At 47.5% G+C, this 19,529-nt stretch overlaps 1 protein-coding gene across 5 annotated transcripts in view; it reads right to left on the reverse strand.

The window, feature by feature from the left end:
* Positions 1 to 19,529, reverse strand: part of LOC106585560 (calcineurin-binding protein cabin-1) — a 75,946-nt gene that overhangs the window by 18,568 nt on the left and 37,849 nt on the right. For all 5 annotated transcript variants that reach the window (XM_082968587.1, XM_082968586.1, XM_082968585.1 and 2 more), the window contains 3 exons: positions 5,140 to 5,303; positions 4,626 to 4,722; positions 3,834 to 4,523 (listed from right to left, as the gene is read on the reverse strand). In XM_082968587.1, the coding sequence (XP_082824713.1) occupies positions 3,834 to 4,523; positions 4,626 to 4,722; positions 5,140 to 5,303 (951 nt within the window). The remainder of the gene's footprint in view (positions 1 to 3,833; positions 4,524 to 4,625; positions 4,723 to 5,139; positions 5,304 to 19,529) is intronic.

A 19,529-nucleotide genomic window follows, 5' to 3' on the forward strand; every position in this document is an offset into this window, starting at 1 on the left:
CTTCCCAGAGGACCTGAGCCCTAGGACCGTGCCTCAGGACTACCTGGCCTGATGACTCCTGGCTGACCCCAGCCCACCTGGTTGTGCTGCTGCTCCAGTTTTAACTGTTCTGCCTGCAGCTATGGAACCCTGACCTGTTCACCCTACATGCTACCTTGTCCCCAACCTGCTGTTTCGACTCTCTCTACTGTACCTACTGTCTCGACCTCTGAATGCTTGGCTATGAAAAGCCAACTGACATTTACTCCTGAGGTACTACTTACCTGTTGCACCCTCTACAACCAATTTGATTATTATTTGACCCTGCATGTCATCTATGAACGTTTTAACAGCTGAAGAACAATCTGGCCTTAATGGCCATGTACTCTTAAAATCTCCACCCGGCACAGCCAGAAGAGAACTGGCCACCCCTCAGAGCCTGTTTTCTTCATAGGTTCCTATCTTTCTAGGGAGTTTTTCCTAGCCACTGTGCTTCTACAGCTGCATTGCTTGCTGTTTGGGGTTTTAGGCTGGGGGTCTGTATAACATTTTGTGACATTAGCTGATGTAAAAGGGCTTTATAAATACATTTGATTGATTGATGCAGTAGGTGGAACTCTCTAGGTTGTAAGAAGTGGCTGCCAAATAAAATGGTCTGGAGAATGACTTGGCAGACCTGGGGGCCAAACACTCGGGAGGATTGCAAGAGGCAGCAGTCTGAGACTGAGGTTGGTTAAACTGGAGAGCTGATCATTTGGACTTGATTTGAGGCAGTCCTCCTAACTTAGTAGAGTGGAGGGATGGGCTGTTTGCATGTTTATACAACTTTTCTTCTTCCAAATTAGCATAATAGTGCCAGACGTACAAAGGCTTGCAGGGCACAAACACGTAGAGCTGAGCTAAAGCAAACTGTGAAACTTTTGGCACAACCTGGCAACTGCTCTGGCTCTGTACTGAACATTCATGCCAGTGGGCAGAGGAACATGGCTACGTCACCAAACTGTAAAACAGACCCAATGACATGAAACAAAACTGATGTGCTTGTTTTTAGAGAAGAAAAGTAAAAAGGTGAAGAAATAGGCACTAATATTGTAATTTCGCTTCACTAAAAACATGTTAGGGAAAAGCATTTAGTGTGACTCAATTGTAGTAATACAAATGTGTCAAGGCTTGCTCACTTTGTTCCCGAGATATGCAGGCCCTATTAGGGTGTGTCTGAGAAGACACACTGTATCTAAGTTTCCATCCAATTGGCAACAGATTTTCATGTGAATATAAAGAAATATGCACATTTTCCCACCAGTGGTGTGTTCCACCAAACGGACCTTTTGCGTATAAAAATCAGTGTGACGACGTAATGCACACAAAATGTTTGTTTTTTTTCTTCAGTTTTCATATTCCAAATAGAAATCTAAAGTTCAATGTGTTTCCATAGCATTTTCAACTCATGCAAAAACTGTTGCGTTAAATAGCAAAATGCTTCTACTCTGGTCTTGACACGTTCACTCTAGCCAACAGCTCACTGATAGTGCAGGTAGGCAGATAGTGCGGGTAGGCTGTGCAGATAGTGCGGGTAGGCTGTGCAGATAGGCTAGTCTACATGTTGAGATTATTATGGCTAAGATTGCGAGAATATTTTTATTTGTCAAACGGCAGTCAAGCTTTGATTATCATGTCACCAGAATAAGATATTGATATTTATTGGAAAAGAGCATCAAGATCAACATGCACTTTCACCACCCTGTGAAGTTCATCATAACTTATTTTACCTGTAGCCTAATTAAACTGCATGGTTTCCCAAGTCGTAGTGGGAGGTCCACACACCATATCACCATGCCACACACCACTCCAAGTTTACATCAATAAAGCGCATAAAAGGTGTTTCTGCCGCCATTTCTCGCATAATTCATTTTTAAAGACAGATAAAGAACCCACCATGTCGAAACGATCAAATGATCTGTTGGCATTTATACAATTGTACCGAAACTTCCTATTTCCATCATAGCTGTCGTGAATCTTTTATTTTATACGTTATGACTTTACTCGCATAAAGACAGTGGATGGAAACGTGGTTTGTAATGTTACCCCTTTCAGTGCTCATTGTCTTTGTTGCAAAGCATTGTATGGAAGCAAATCCCAGCCAAAACTCTCAGCACACTTTCCAATGGTTTCATTTTCATTAACTTGCAAAATAGTATCCGTCATTGTGTCTGTGAAGAGAGATAAAGAAGGGACACTGAAAGAAGTTAAATAGGGCGAGGGGTGTAGTAGCTAGCCATCTCCCTCTCTTTAGCCTAGTAGTGTCCTTTCTAGCCTCTGTTGCCTCCCACTCCAGTTCTGTGGCTTGACACAGCCAATGACATGCCAGGTTCCCCACGGTCAGCACTGATCACTTGATCTATGCTTCTGTAGAGGCTGATGAGAGCTGTGCTCAAACAACACCCTCAATGCCAGCCAACGCTTTAGTTCACTCCCAGTTCCCACTTTTCTACCTATCGGGAGAATCTGGCTCAGATGCAATACGCAAAGTAACTCATCCCTCTATTATTTGATCAGTTCCGCTATGCGTCACGTAAGAAATGATTAAATTAAATCAACTTAACATGACATTCAGGTTTGGGGATGTTACAGTAGCATTACTGCAATAGAATTGTCCCTTTCTGATCAGTATCAATCCAACTGAATCTTTAGAACTAGTCGGGTACCTGCTATTTTATACAACAAAGTGTGAGTTCTAGGTAACATGAATCCAAACTGAATCAGAAGTAACATTTTGGCTTCGGAGTCAGAGCATGTGGCCAAAATCACGAGACTGAGTCTACAAGCAGTGCCAGTGCACTAGAAAGGGTCCCAATCACAATTCACAAAAATCATAAGTAAATAAAATGCCCAAACTTCACCTTCAAAACAGCCAATTGCTGTCTTAGAAAAACAGGAAACCGGTAATTTAGTCAGTGAGCAATAAATCTGTTATCCGCTGGTAAAATGGAAATATTTAAATGGGCCGTTCCGTCTGTCTGAATCCAGTGGAGAAAGCCATTAGTGGATCACATAATACATAAGACCTTTCATTGGAAACGTCATTTTTTGTCTCGCAATTATCAAATCCACAACTGTTGCAGAATAAGACATTTTGAATAATTGTTAATAAAAACACTTTGCACCATTCCTTATTAGCTAGGTAAGGATATTTTATGCATAACATTAGTGCTAACACCGTGGACGTGCCGTCAAACAGTGTTGTAAGGAGCCAGATAACACAAAGTAGATCATGTGTAGCCTAATCCATGCAATTGCGCTAATCATCATTTACAGCTCATAACTAATTATAAGTTTAGGAATCCACACATCTCATCAGACATCTAATTTGTGTTTTCATGAGAAAAAAAAAATCTAATCTATTCTTTTTCTCTCTCATGAAAACACAATTTAAATGTATGATGAGATGTGTGGATTCCTAAGCTTATAATTAGTTATGAGCTGTAAATATTAACGGTGCCATTTGTGTTAGTTAATATCTGTAGGACTGTGAAGATGATTATGATTAGCGCAATTGCATGGATTAGGCTACACATGATCTACTTTGTGTTATCTGGCTCCTTACAACACTGTTTGAAGGCACCTCCATGGTGTTAGCACTAAAGCGGTGTGAGCAGGGAAAGTCCCCCCTCTGTGTTTCAGGTCTCATTGCGAAATCATTCTCAAGAGGGATTTCCCAAACACATTTCCCTTTTCAGTTAGTGCATATTACATTGCATTACATGACACGGTTATAAATAATGTATTGAAGGGAGAGAGAAAATGGCAGTAAACGTGTAAATAGGGAATCAATAAGTCATAAAAGTACAGCATACCTGCTTAATGTGCATGTATGTCTCTGACATGATTTTCTCAATGCGCCCCAGGTTGTAGGTCACGACCTTCTGGCCCTGCTGCCACGCCCGGTAGGCATCCATCAGAAGAGTTTTGCCTGACTCTACGTCATCCAGGAGCTTCCTCTTCCTGCTGGGCCTGCGTAGCGGCCCCTGGGCTTGTCCCAGCTCTGCTCCACTGGCTGACACTGGGCCCTTAACTACCGGGCCCTGGAGCTGCTGCTGTCTGGAGCTGATGCTCAGGTCTTCCAAAGAAAGCTCTGGTGCCCGGCTGCTCACAGTCACTTTCTCCCCAGGCTCCAACACAGTTCTGGGGGGCTCAGTGTCTGGTTGGATGCCCTGAGAGTCTGTGGTCTTGGAGGGACGCCCCCAGTGGCCAGTGTCCAGCTCCATAGGCTCCTCTGGCCCTGCTCTGGCCCCCTCCCCTGCAGCAGACTCCACCTTCCCACATGGAGTTTCCTGCTGCTGATCCCCCCTGTCTCCGTCTGCGGTGAGCAGGGCTGGCTGTGCCTGAGGGGTCTCCTGCAGCCCAGAGTCAGGACCTGGGGCATTGACCTGGGTCCCCTCAGTGAGCCCCGGCTTCTTAGGCAGTGCTTGACTGCGGTCCTCTGCGCTGGGCCTGTTGGACGTGTCCGTGGTCGTCATCTCATCCATGGAAGGCTGTGCCGACACCTGAGAGAGAACAGAGCCTGTCACAACAAGCAAGAGCACGCCAAAACGATAAACCCTATAAACTACAGTCCTCTCCAAATGTGTAGTGCTTTGGTTCCGTACCCCTGTGAGTTTGTTCAGATTGTCCTCCAGGACTTTTACAGCTAGGAAAAATGCTCTCTGGGCCAAAACCTGACGATCCACATCCCGCAAATACTTCCTTTAAGACATGAGAGGGAAAGAGAGGGAAAGAGAGAGAGGGGGAAAGAGAGAGAGAGAGAGAGAGAGAGAGAGAGAGAGAGAGAGAGAGAGAGAGAGAGAGAGAGAGAGAGAGAAAAGGCAAGAAACCTCAGTTGAACAGTGCTTGAGGCGTCACTACAGACACCCTGGTTCGAATCCAGGCTGTATCACAACCGGCCGTGATTGGGAGTTCCATTAAGCGGCGCACAATTAGCCTAACGTCGTCCGGGTTTGGCCGGTGTAGGCCGTCATTGTAAATAACAATTTTTTCTTAACTGATTTGCCTAGCTAAAGGATACTTTTAAAAAAACGAATTCACAGAAAAAAACACAAGAACAACATGTTGCCATGAAACACAGAGAGAAACATGGTTGAGTCATGAGGGAAAGATCCTTACTTTCCCTGGTCAGGGGTTCTCTGGAGCATGAAAGAGACTTTGAGCAGTGTGTCGTGGTCCTTCAGCTGAGACAGCACCTCCAGCAAGAGAACGATGGATCTGTTCATATGAGATGCAAAACTGCCGGGCCGATCAATCTCATCCACTGGAATACGCCAGATGCCCTGGAGCAGGAAGATTAGAGGAGGGGAATAGGCAACAGTTCACTAACACTGAACCCATAGCTTAATCAACTAAATACCATTTTCCTACTGTTTGGTATTAGTGTCATGGAGACAGGCTAATGTACTGTATTGATCTCGTCTGTCAAGCTAACTAGAGTTATTTTCCACTAACACACTCACAAGGCAAACAGATTCCACTGGTGGGTTTTTAGTTTTACATTTTAAAAAACTGCAAATGCTTAACTGAACATTCTGAGTAGGATGTATCTGAAATGTTTTGTTCAAATGAATGTGATGGTAAATACATCATGATTTATTTAATACAGACAGATAGTGAGGGAGGGCAATTGAAAAGGAGAGTGGGCATGAGAGTGATAATGTAATGGGACAGTAGTGATGTGGGATTTTTTTTTTTTTAAGTTACAAATTATTTTGGACGAAATTATATTAATACTTCGACTCAAAGTATCGGTAAATAAAAAATTAAAAAAGATATACAAAGCATTCGGAAAGTATTCAGACCCCTCAAGTTTTCCACATTTTGTTACCTTACAGCCTTATTCTAAAATGGATTGAATCATTTTTCCCCCTCAATCTCCACACAATACCCCATAATGACAAAGCGAACACGTTTAGACAAATTAGCAAATTTATATATATAAAAAAAAAAACAGAAATACCATATTTACATAAGTATTCAGACTCTTTGCCATGAGATTCGAAATTGAGCTCAGGTGCATCCCGTTTCCATTGATCATCCAAGAGACGTTTCTACAACTTGATTGGAGTCCACCTGTGGTAAATTCAATTGATTGGATATTATTTGGAAAGGCACACACCTGTCTATATAAGGTCCCAAAATCGACAGTGCATGTCAGAGAAAAAAACCAAGCCATGAGGTCGAAGGAATTGTCCGTAGAGCTCCAAGACAGGATTGTGTCGAGGCGCAGATCTGGGGATGGGTACAAAAACATTTCTGCAGCATTGAAGGTCCCCAAGAACACAGTGGCCTCCATCATTCATAAATGTAAGAAGTTTGGAACCGCCAAGACTCTTCCTAGAGCTGGCCGCCAGTAAAAGGCACATGACAGCCCGCTTGGAGTTTGCCAAAAGGCACCTAAAGGACTCTCAGACCATGAGAAACAAGATTCTCTGCTCTGATGAAACCACGGCTGAACTCTTTGGCCTGAATGCCCAGAGTCACATCTGGAGGAAACCAGGCACCGCTCATCACCTGGCCAATACCATCCCTACGGGAAGCATGGTGGTGGCAGCATCATGCTGTGGGGATGTTTTTCAGCGGCAGGGACTGGGAGACTAGTCAGGATCGAGGGAAAGATGAACGGCGCAAAGTACAGAGAGATCCTTGATGAAAACCTGCTCCAGAGTGCTCAGGACCTCAGACTGGGGCGAAGGTTCACCTTCCAATAGGACAACGACCCTAAGCACACAGCCAAGACAATGCAGGAGTGGCTTCGGGACAAGCCTGAATGTCCTTGAGTTGCCCAGCCAGAGTCTGGACTTGAACCCGATTGAACATCTCTGGAGAGACCTGATAATAGCTGTGCAGCGACGCTCCCCATCCAACCTGACAGAAATTGAGAGGATCTGCAGAAAAGAATAGGAGAAACTCCCCAAATACAGGTGTGCCAAGCTTGTGGCGTCATACCCAAAAAGACTTGAGGCTGTAATTGCTGCCAAACAAATTAATGGGTAATGGGTCTGATTACTTATGTAAATGTGATATCAGTTTTGATGATTAATGAGAAGGGAAAAAAAACAGATTAAATAAATTTTACGAAAAGGCTGTAACGTTACAAAATGTAGAAAAAGTGAAGGGGTCGGAATACTTTTCGAATGCACTGTATAGTGAGCAATATGTTTGGAACATCAAATCGCAATATCGAATCGCAACACATATAATAGTGAGAATCGCAATACAGCTGAGCACCTAAGTATCATGAGGTCCCTGGCAATTATCAGCCCTATAGTATGCTGTTTTAGGCAACCTATTAGCCACCAAGCTCTCCATGTATGAGCATATATTATTCCAGATTTGCTATGCGCGTTTAAAGATAAACCGATCAGTGCTGATGAGAAAAAAGTAACGGCAACAGCTAAATGCATGCTCCTTTTACTCACGCAACACCGAGAACACTGATAATGTACATGGGTCCTTTGCTAAATAAAAAGTAACTTTAACAGCATACCCTGTATTCTGCCCAGCTGGCAGAGGACGATGTTTAAACATTCCTTAGGGCTATAGCTAATGGCATGCAAAAACCTGAATAAACTCTGGGTTGAGATAATATTACAGAGATTCAACAGGTCCTTTCGTGTATTCACTGGACACAGGGGCTGGAGGACAGGCTAAATGGGGTATTTTGGAGTGTTTCTTTGTGTGTGTGTGTAGCAGGCTCCTCCAGGGCTGACATCAGGAAACAATTAATGGGGTGAAATGGACAAACAATCAGGAAAGAAAGTAAGAAAGAAAGAAAGGAGGTGAAGAGAAGACAAGAGGACCAAATTTGAGCTAAAACTGTGGCATTGGACAAGGGGAGCCCTAGTGAGAGAATGGAAAGAGTTGCTGTAGGGAGAAATACAGTGCCTGCAGAGTCGAGGTTGTGAAGGGGCTTTATAGTGACTCCAGGCAGATCAGATCCCTCCAGGCAGGCAGGCAGGCAGGGAGGCAGCCTCATTAGCACTGTGTTCTGTCTGGGTTTAGGTGGGTTCAGGGAACCACAGAAAGCAGCACATCAAACACACATTGACTTGTTAAAGACATGCTCCGGAAGTTTGGCAACTAAGTCTTTTTTAAACCTCCCGCTTTGGGCTGGATGTGTCAATGTATAATTCATACATGCATAAGTTAGGGGCTGAATTACTGTCTTAGTCTCAATTAGTCACAGAATCCCTAGTTTGAAAGCCACAGTTTTTCTGGAAGATGTACTGCATCGCTTTCCCTACATTTTCCCCTACGTGGGTCAGCCCCCTGTTAATTTGAGTTCAACCAATGAGCTTTAGCCCCTCACCATTTGAGTGACGGCTAACAAGATGCACATAATGCGCACAGAAGAGCGAGAGAGTGCAATGACGTGGTGCACATATGTGGCGCAGTACACAATTTTCAGGGACCACTTTTGGCTTGTGTTGGCTACTCTCAGAACTACTGGCTAAAAAGTATACAAAAGTACTGGATAATCTCTTTAATGTCAATATCTCTGAAGGACTGCGAAGTCTTCAGATCCGTACGAGTATCACAGGCAACGATCAATCAAATCTAAATACAAATATGTTATAATGTGACAGCATATGTTATGTTGTTACAGTACATGACGACCAAACAACCCAGTGCACACATCATCCCAGCAGGTGTGTATGGACAGGCAAGGTTCTACAGCAGAGCAGATCATGTGAAATGAGCGCAGATGGTTTCAAGTTTTATTTGTTGTATGTACAGGATATACATGGTATATACACCGTCCAATGAAACGCTTACTTGCAGGTTCCTTCTCGACAATGCAACAATACGAACAAAAAGTAAATGGCTCAGTAGAATAGAATACAATTTTAGCATAAGTACAGTACAGGGAGGCACAATTAAGTGGTCTATGTGCAATAATAACAAATAAAACTTGGCAACGAGCAGCCTTAGAAGTGTGTGTGAGTCGGAGGAGAAACTGAGCATTTCACGATGGAACAAAACAAATTAAATGCCTTTATCAACCTCCACAGACGCAACTAGCCCCTACACCTGGGAGCCTTTTCCTCAGCCTAACAAATAGGTCCACATTGTCTGTTGACATTTTCAGTCTTTGGCGAGAAGCCAGGCAGGAAATAAATGCTAAACAGAACATACCTATCAAATTAAACTGCATTCCTGAGTCAGTCTGCCTCATTTAGTCAAGAAGAGGCAATGAAGACCATCAATGTTAATAAACATCCTATAATAATGATGTGTCAGAACAGCCCTCTTCTACTCTGGATGCATGTTAACCATATTGAATGACCAGCCTGTGAGAACTAGAATTTTTCCTCTAGATGTCTTAACAACACCAGCTACTTTTGATGTCGATTGATCTTCCTGCGTACAAGTGAAATAAAATATATTACAACCAGTTTAAAAAATGACATGACATATACCACACCGCTGATTATCAACATTATATATTTGTTTTATTCTAAGGGAAGTCAAGATTTGCTCCTTATTTGTTGCTCTCTGCAGCAATTGTTTACAAGCTGTTCATGGGTAAATGTTATTGCGCTCACGGTTTGTGTGAGAGATGGATATGTGTTTACACCCCTGGCCCACGCACAGCACACGCTCCATCACAGGGAATTCACAATGAATTATCTGATCGGCATTAAACCTCGCAACATAATAATGACTGCATCAATAATTCAGGCAGATTTGAAAGAATGTGCCTTCTGCTCATGCTTTGTCCCTGCTGGCCAACCTTAAGAAAGAAAACCAGGGAGGAAAAAAAGGAAAGACGGCAAGACAAAGAGAGGAAAAGGAGATTCTCTCCCTATAGTGTTAGGAGACCTGGGAGCATACAGCCTGGCCACGCCCACCAAACCCCTCCTCTCAGAAGGAACCCTCTACCCCTTCCTGCCTGGGACTCTATATCCACAATCCCACAGTATGTAGCTAGTGTAGCAGGTATCCTATCAAATAACAACACCACTGTGATGCAAGATACCATATCCATCTCCATAGAGGGACCATGCTTTTCAGAGTTGTCATGATTGATCATGTTTCCTGGGGACGCTAGTTATCACTGATGTGGGTTATATTACCGTGGGTTACACGTCACCCAATCATATTTTTCTGCAAATGTAATGATCTAAAATAGGGAAACTAAGTCTAATTAATAACACTCAACTAATAAAACAGCCAACTTCCCCTATTGTTCAGTCATTTTTACAACAATGTGCCCTTTAGTTTCTGCGTGTTGAGTACCTCCCCTTCCTACCTAGTACAACACCAGCTCCTCTCCCTCCCCTTAGCCCAGCCATAACCCATTAATCACCACTACATGCCTACTTTATGATGTCAGAACACATCACCTCAGGCTCAAACAAACATCTCACACCGTTAGCTCCTATCAAACCTTTACACCCTGCAGAACAGCAAACCCAACACTTGGGGGGGGGGGGGGGGGGGGGGGCGTGAAATAGCAACAGGAAATGACTTTTACTACGCACTCGCATACAACCAGTTTACATGATCACTCCATCTCTCTGTATTCTTGAAAAAAGCCAGGCGTAGAGTAAACATTCATCTCCGTTGCAAGCAGGGGGCTCAACACAACTCTTGCCTCCCTCTCCACAGAAGGAGGGGGGGAATAATGACTCAACCCCACTATGCCCCGTGAAAGTACTACACTAACTCCACAAACTGTGGAAGAACTCCACTCACATAAACAAAATAATACAATCATGTGCTCTTTCCCTAATAAAACAGACAGAGTGAGAGAAAAAAATGAAAGGCGGCAAAGGAGAGACTCACCATCACCAACAAAAGCTACTCCACTTGTGTCTGCGCATGTATTCTTTTGGATATTTTCCTGCTGGCTGTAGCTGCACCAGCGGCCCTGGTAGCCATAGAGAAACTCACACTGAGATAGAGAGGGGTGGGCTGCATGCAGGCGCTGGGGCTGTGAAGGCTGCAGTAGACAGCAGGAGAGAAGAGCTGCGCAAGGCAGAGCTGGAGAAAGAGGAGGTGGAGAGGAAGAGGGCAGCAGCCTGGACGAGGGGAGCAGAAACGGTGCTGGCATCAGGGCCCAGAGACTCAGCGTGCCACTGACAGACGGGCTGACTCGCTCTTTTCTCTCTTTCAAACCCTGCCATCTCAAAACAAAAACACCCACACACTCTCAAACTCCCCTGACCCCAGCCTGCTAGGTTGTTTCCCCTCCACCCTTCTCGCTCTCACTCTATAGACATCATAGTGCCCACCCCTTTAGATTGAAGCCAGCCAATCAGAGACGGGTCGACTTATTCCCGCCCATAACTGCACAACACACACACACACACACACACACACACACACACACACACACACACAATACGTACACAAACAGAGAAGGGAGAGAGAGCAACGAGGAGAAAGAGAGCTAGCGAGAGCAGCAACGAGGAGGGGGAGAGCATGATCACACAAAAGAAAGTGAGCAACAGGAAGACACCGAGAGAGAGGAAGAGTTGGCAAGCTGAAAAAGCTGACTTCGAACAAGCAGCTGATTTGAATGGAGTAGGATGGAGCTGTGGGAGGGAGGATAGAGAAGGAGTTGAAGAAGTAAGGAAAGAGAGGAATGAGTGTGTAGGCCTAGCCTGTACAGTGTTTCCTCTGGAGAAAAACATTTGCAGTGGGGGAAGGGGGGTCGTGGGGGTTGGGGGGACATTAAAAATACATTCTACTCCAAAATGTATGAAAACAGAATTATGCTGACACCATCTAAAATATAATTTCTACCTCCAGAAATTGGCCAAATAACTTATTGGTAAAATTATTTGTTAAAATGATTTTAACATATTGGACCGAGCATATAGCTTATGCAAGGTCCATACTATTAGGTATGCTATTAGCAATACGCATTACTACCTGTAGCCCAACTGATACAGCATTGTGGCTATAAATAAATAGACTGAAGCATGGGGTTGCCTATCTGCATTTACCCTATTGGGCTAATCATTAGTAGAGTCGTGGGTGACCTGCAAAAAAAAATCTACGGGTGGGTCATTTTAAAAAACAGTTCAAAATCAAGATTCCGTGAGTGGCAAGGCAGACATACGGTTGGCTACCAGCCACGCATGCATTGAGAGTGTGTGGAGCCGGGAATGGTCCCTTATTTGCATGGTGCTAAAATGTTCCAATTTGTCCATGTGCAGAGCTAATGTTCTTGTAAAACAAGACAACAACCTGCTGACATGATGAACTCTCCAGCAGGGAGGGTCGACAGACAGGACAGCACTGAAGAGGTGTTAGTGCTACAAAGCCAGACAGGACCTCAGAGAAAGGAACACATTAAAATAGTCAATATATTACAACATGTTCCACTGCCTTCACACTCCTCCTCCCTTACTTGTTCATACCAACTAGTTCTCCTGGTCTCAGCAGCTCCACCTACATAACTCAATGTGCCACACGATGCTAGGTAGACAAGCAAAACACACCCAACATTCCAGTACTGTACAAAACAAAACTGAAGAAGTTACACTACAGTTTAAGTACTGGACTCAAGAACATGTTTTTTTTATAGCCACAAACACACTTAGTTAGCATCTATGTGCAATGAAGACAAAGGTTTAAAGTGAGGGAAAAAGCCCCAAGATATATTTAAATGTTAAAGACTAGAAAGCAATGTAATTCCTCTGAAACAGGATCCACAGAGTCTCTAAACCTATAAGCGGGACAACATCACGAGACTTCCGGCAACACTTGTGAAACAGATCAGGCAGGGGTTTGGGGTTAGAGAAGTCAATGAGAGAAGTGTCAAATTCTTTAGTTGTTCATTTTCTCGAAACCTAAAGACACAAGCTAGATTCGAGCCAATGTCTTTAGTAGTTAAACATGTTATTACTCCAACCTCCTGAAACAACTTTATATCGAAGGAGTACCTTTGATTTGATGGCCTGCACATGCGCAGTTCGGCACGACTCGACCGTTAGGAACACGTCACCGGGTCTACGGGCTGGCCATGACATCGCCTACAAGTGTGATCTGGGATTTCTATTGGGAGAAGCAGTTTCTGCCCATCTTCATACTGTACTGTCTTAGCAGGATCCAGAAAGATGGCATCCATTTTGTCTGGAGCTTGCAGTAGAGTGCATGTGTGGGTGCGTGGGCGGATAAATATGTAAGCACATACAGTGCGTGTGTGTGTGGGCAACACCATGCCTGAGCAAGCACATCGTGACTCTGCAGGATCACGGAATGGAGCAGGCCAGCAGAGCCCGTTCTACGGGGTGGCAGAGCTGAGCATTGACCCCCCCGATAGAGTTTGTGCCCGCCAAGTTGTTTCCCGATAAACATAACAAATGGTATATGATTTACAATGCATGGTCTTGCCAATGGAGCGTTGTCGGGCCTGCCAGCAGTGCTGACCGGTACAGAGGCTATGCCAGGTGTGCGCTCCTGATCTGAGGGGGGAGATGCTATATTTAGTAGTTAAAAATCCCAAAATGCATTCTGATTGGGTACCTAGCCATGCAATGTCACAAGGTACCGCCTTCATTACCTTGTTTAGGAAGCTCATTGGATCCCAACCAGGGCGGGGTCAAATTGACACCGAGCAAACTGCTGGCCCGACCACCGAGGTTGAGGAGCCTAGCAGCAAACGTAATACCCACCCATCCCCCACGCTGCCTGCTGACCAACAAGATGGTAATACCCACCCATCCCCCATGCTGACCAACAAGATGGTAATACCCACCCATCCCCCACACTGCCTGCTGACCAACAAGATGGTAATACCCACCCATCCCTCACACTGCCTGCTGACCAACAAGCTGGTAATACCCACCCATCCCCCAGCCTGCTGACCAACAAGATGGTAATACCCACCCATCCCCCACGCTGCCTGCTGACCAACAAGATGGTAATACCCACCCATCCCCCACGCTGCCTGCTGACCAACAAGATGGTAATACCCACCCATCCCCCACGCTGCCTGCTGACCAACAAGATGGTAATACCCACCCATCCCCCATGCTGACCAACAAGATGGTAATACCCACCCATCCCCCATGCTGACCAACAAGATGGTAATACCCACCCATCCCCCACGCTGCCTGCTGACCAACAAGATGGTAATACCCACCCATCCCCCATGCTGCCTGCTGACCAACAAGATGGTAATACCCACCCATCCCCCATGCTGCCTGCTGACCAACAAGATGGTAATACCCACCCATCCCCCATGCTGACCAACAAGATGGTAATACCCACCCATCCCCCATGCTGCCTGCTGACCAACAAGATGGTAATACCCACCCATCCCCCATGCTGACCAACAAGATGGTAATACCCACCCATCCCCCATGCTGCCTGCTGACCAACAAGATGGTAATACCCACCCATCCCCCACACTGCCTGCTGACCAACAAGATGGTAATACCCACCCATCCCCCACGCTGGCTGCTGACCAACAAGATGGTAATACCCACCCATCCCCCACGCTGCCTGCTGACCAACAAGATGGTAATACCCACCCATCCCCCACGCTGCCTGCTGACCAACAAGATGGTAATACCCACCCATCCCCCATGCTGACCAACAAGATGGTAATACCCACCCATCCCCCATGCTGCCTGCTGACCAACAAGATGGTAATACCCACCCATCCCCCATGCTGACCAACAAGATGGTAATACCCACCCATCCCCCATGCTGCCTGCTGACCAACAAGATGGTAATACCCACCCATCCCCCATGCTGCCTGCTGACCAACAAGATGGTAATACCCACCCATCCCCCACACTGCCTGCTGACCAACAAGATGGTAATACCCACCCATCCCCCATGCTGCCTGCTGACCAACAAGATGGTAATACCCACCCATCCCCCACGCTGCCTGCTGACCAACAAGATGGTAATACCCACCCATCCCCCATGCTGCCTGCTGACCAACAAGATGGTAATACCCACCCATCCCCCATGCTGACCAACAAGATGGTAATACCCACCCATCCCCCACGCTGCCTGCTGACCAACAAGATGGTAATACCCACCCATCCCCCATGCTGCCTGCTGACCAACAAGATGGTAATACCCACCCATCCCCCATGCTGCCTGCTGACCAACAAGATGGTAATACCCACCCATCCCCCATGCTGCCTGCTGACCAACAAGATGGTAATACCCACCCATCCCCCATGCTGCCTGCTGACCAACAAGATGGTAATACCCACCCATCCCCCATGCTGCCTGCTGACCAACAAGATGGTAATACCCACCCATCCCCCATGCTGACCAACAAGATGGTAATACCCACCCATCCCCCACGCTGCCTGCTGACCAACAAGATGGTAATACCCACCCATCCCCCATGCTGCCTGCTGACCAACAAGATGGTAATACCCACCCATCCCCCATGCTGCCTGCTGACCAACAAGATGGTAATACCCACCCATCCCCCATGCTGCCTGCTGACCAACAAGATGGTAATACCCACCCATCCCCCATGCTGACCAACAAGATGGTAATACCCACCCATCCCCCATGCTGACCAACAAGATGGTAATACCCACCCATCCCCCACGCTGACCAACAAGATGGTAATACCCACCCATCCCCCATGCTGACCAACAAGATGGTAATACCCACCCATCCCCCATGCTGAATGCTGACCAACAAGATGGTAATACCCACCCATCCCCCATGCTGACCAACAAGATGGTAATACCCACCCATCCCCCATGCTGCCTGCTGACCAACAAGATGGTAATACCCACCCATCCCCCATGCTGCCTGCTGACCAACAAGATGGTAAAACCCACCCATCCCCCATGCTGCCTGCTGACCAACAAGATGGTAATACCCACCCATCCCCCATGCTGACCAACAAGATGGTAATACCCACCCATCCCCCATGCTGCCTGCTGACCAACAAGATGGTAATACCCACCCATCCCCCATGCTGACCAACAAGATGGTAATACCCACCCATCCCCCACGCTGCCTGCTGACCAACAAGATGGTAATACCCACCCATCCCCCACGCTGCCTGCTGACCAACAAGATAGTAATACCCACCCATCCCCACGCTGCCTGCTGACCAACAAGATGGTAATACCCACCCATCCCCCACACTGCCTGCTGACCAACAAGATGGTAATACCCACCCATCCCTCACGCTGCCTGCTGACCAACAAGATGGTAATACCCACCCATCCCTCACGCTGCCTGCTGACCAACAAGATGGTAATACCCACCCATCCCTCACGCTGCCTGCTGACCAACAAGATGGTAATACCCACCCATCCCCCATGCTGCCTGCTGACCAACAAGATGGTAATACCCACCCATCCCCCACGCTGCCTGCTGACCAACAAGATGGTAATACCCACCCATCCCCCATGCTGACCAACAAGATGGTAATACCCACCCATCCCCCATGCTGACCAACAAGATGGTAATACCCACCCATCCCCCATGCTGACCAACAAGATGGTAATACCCACCCATCCCCCATGCTGACCAACAAGATGGTAATACCCACCCATCCCCCATGCTGCCTGCTGACCAACAAGATGGTAATACCCACCCATCCCCCATGCTGCCTGCTGACCAACAAGATGGTAATACCCACCCATCCCCCATGCTGACCAACAAGATGGTAATACCCACCCATCCCCCACACTGCCTGCTGACCAACAAGATGGTAATACCCACCCATCCCTCACACTGCCTGCTGACCAACAAGCTGGTAATACCCACCCATCCCCCACGCTGCCTGCTGACCAACAAGATGGTAATACCCACCCATCCCCCACGCTGCCTGCTGACCAACAAGATGGTAATACCCACCCATCCCCCACTCTGCCTGCTGACCAACAAGATGGTAATACCCACCCATCCCCCATGCTGCCTGCTGACCAACAAGATGGTAATACCCACCCATCCCCCATGCTGCCTGCTGACCAACAAGATGGTAATACCCACCCATCCCCCATGCTGACCAACAAGATGGTAATACCCACCCATCCCCCATGCTGCCTGCTGACCAACAAGATGGTAATACCCACCCATCCCCCACACTGCCTGCTGACCAACAAGATGGTAATACCCACCCATCCCCCATGCTGCCTGCTGACCAACAAGATGGTAATACCCACCCATCCCCCACGCTGCCTGCTGACCAACAAGATGGTAATACCCACCCATCCCCCATGCTGCCTGCTGACCAACAAGATGGTAATACCCACCCATCCCCCATGCTGCCTGCTGACCAACAAGATGGTAATACCCACCCATCCCCCATGCTGCCTGCTGACCAACAAGATGGTAATACCCACCCATCCCCCACACTGCCTGCTGACCAACAAGATGGTAATACCCACCCATACCCCACTCTGCCTGCTGACCAACAAGATGGTAATACCCACCCATCCCCCATGCTGACCAACAAGATGGTAATACCCACCCATCCCCCATGCTGCCTGCTGACCAACAAGATGGTAATACCCACCCATACCCCACTCTGCCTGCTGACCAACAAGATGGTAATACCCACCCATCCCCCATGCTGCCTGCTGACCAACAAGATGGTAATACCCACCCATCCCCCATGCTGACCAACAAGATGGTAATACCCACCCATCCCCCACGCTGCCTGCTGACCAACAAGATGGTAATACCCACCCATCCCCCATGCTGCCTGCTGACCAACAAGATGGTAATACCCACCCATCCCCCATGCTGACCAACAAGATGATAATACCCACCCATCCCCCATGCTGACCAACAAGATGGTAATACCCACCCATCCCCCACGCTGCCTGCTGACCAACAAGATGGTAATACCCACCCATCCCCCATGCTGCCTGCTGACCAACAAGATGGTAATACCCACCCATCCCCCATGCTGCCTGCTGACCAACAAGATGGTAATACCCACCCATCCCCCATGCTGCCTGCTGACCAACAAGATGGTAATACCCACCCATCCCCCATGCTGACCAACAAGATGGTAATACCCACCCATCCCCCATGCTGACCAACAAGATGGTAATACCCACCCATCCCCCATGCTGACCAACAAGATGGTAATACCCACCCATCCCCCATGCTGACCAACAAGATGGTAATACCCACCCATCCCCCATGCTGCCTGCTGACCAACAAGATGGTAATACCCACCCATCCCCCATGCTGCCTGCTGACCAACAAGATGGTAAAACCCACCCATCCCCCATGCTGCCTGCTGACCAACAAGATGGTAATACCCACCCATCCCCCATGCTGACCAACAAGATGGTAATACCCACCCATCCCCCACGCTGCCTGCTGACCAACAAGATAGTAATACCCACCCATCCCCCACGCTGCCTGCTGACCAACAAGATGGTAATACCCACCCATCCCCCACACTGCCTGCTGACCAACAAGATGGTAATACCCACCCATCCCTCACGCTGCCTGCTGACCAACAAGATGGTAATACCCACCCATCCCTCACGCTGCCTGCTGACCAACAAGATGGTAATACCCACCCATCCCCCATGCTGACCAACAAGATGGTAATACCCACCCATCCCCCACGCTGACCAACAAGATGGTAATACCCACCCATCCCCCATGCTGACCAACAAGATGGTAATACCCACCCATCCCCCATGCTGCCTGCTGACCAACAAGATGGTAATACCCACCCATCCCCCATGCTGCCTGCTGACCAACAAGATGGTAATACCCACCCATCCCCTATGCTGCCTGCTGACCAACAAGATGGTAATACCCACCCATCCCCCATGCTGACCAACAAGATGGTAATACCCACCCATCCCCCATGCTGCCTGCTGACCAACAAGATGGTAATACCCACCCATCCCCCATGCTGCCTGCTGACCAACAAGATGGTAATACCCACCCATCCCCCATGCTGACCAACAAGATGGTAATACCCACCCATCCCCCACGCTGCCTGCTGACCAACAAGATGGTAATACCCACCCATCCCCCATGCTGACCAACAAGATGGTAATATCCACCCATCCCCCATGCTGACCAACAAGATGGTAATACCCACCCATCCCCCACGCTGCCTGCTGACCAACAAGATGGTAATACACACCCATCCCCCACACTGCCTGCTGACCAACAAGATGGTAATACCCACCCATCCCCCATGCTGCCTGCTGACCAACAAGATGGTAATACCCACCCATACCCCATGCTGCCTGCTGACCAACAAGATGGTAATACCCACCCATCCCCCATGCTGCCTGCTGACCAACAAGATGGTAATACCCACCCATCCCCCATGCTGCCTGCTGACCAACAAGATGGTAATACCCACCCATCCCCCATGCTGACCAACAAGATGGTAATACCCACCCATCCCCCATGCTGCCTGCTGACCAACAAGATGGTAATACCCACCCATCCCCCACGCTGCCTGCTGACCAACAAGATGGTAATACCCACCCATCCCCCATGCTGCCTGCTGACCAACAAGATGGTAATACCCACCCATCCCCCATGCTGCCTGCTGACCAACAAGA

This window comes from Salmo salar, chromosome 24, assembly GCF_965601325.2.
Source record: "Salmo salar chromosome 24, fSalSal1, whole genome shotgun sequence".
NCBI classification, from domain to species: Eukaryota; Metazoa; Chordata; class Actinopteri; order Salmoniformes; family Salmonidae; genus Salmo; species Salmo salar.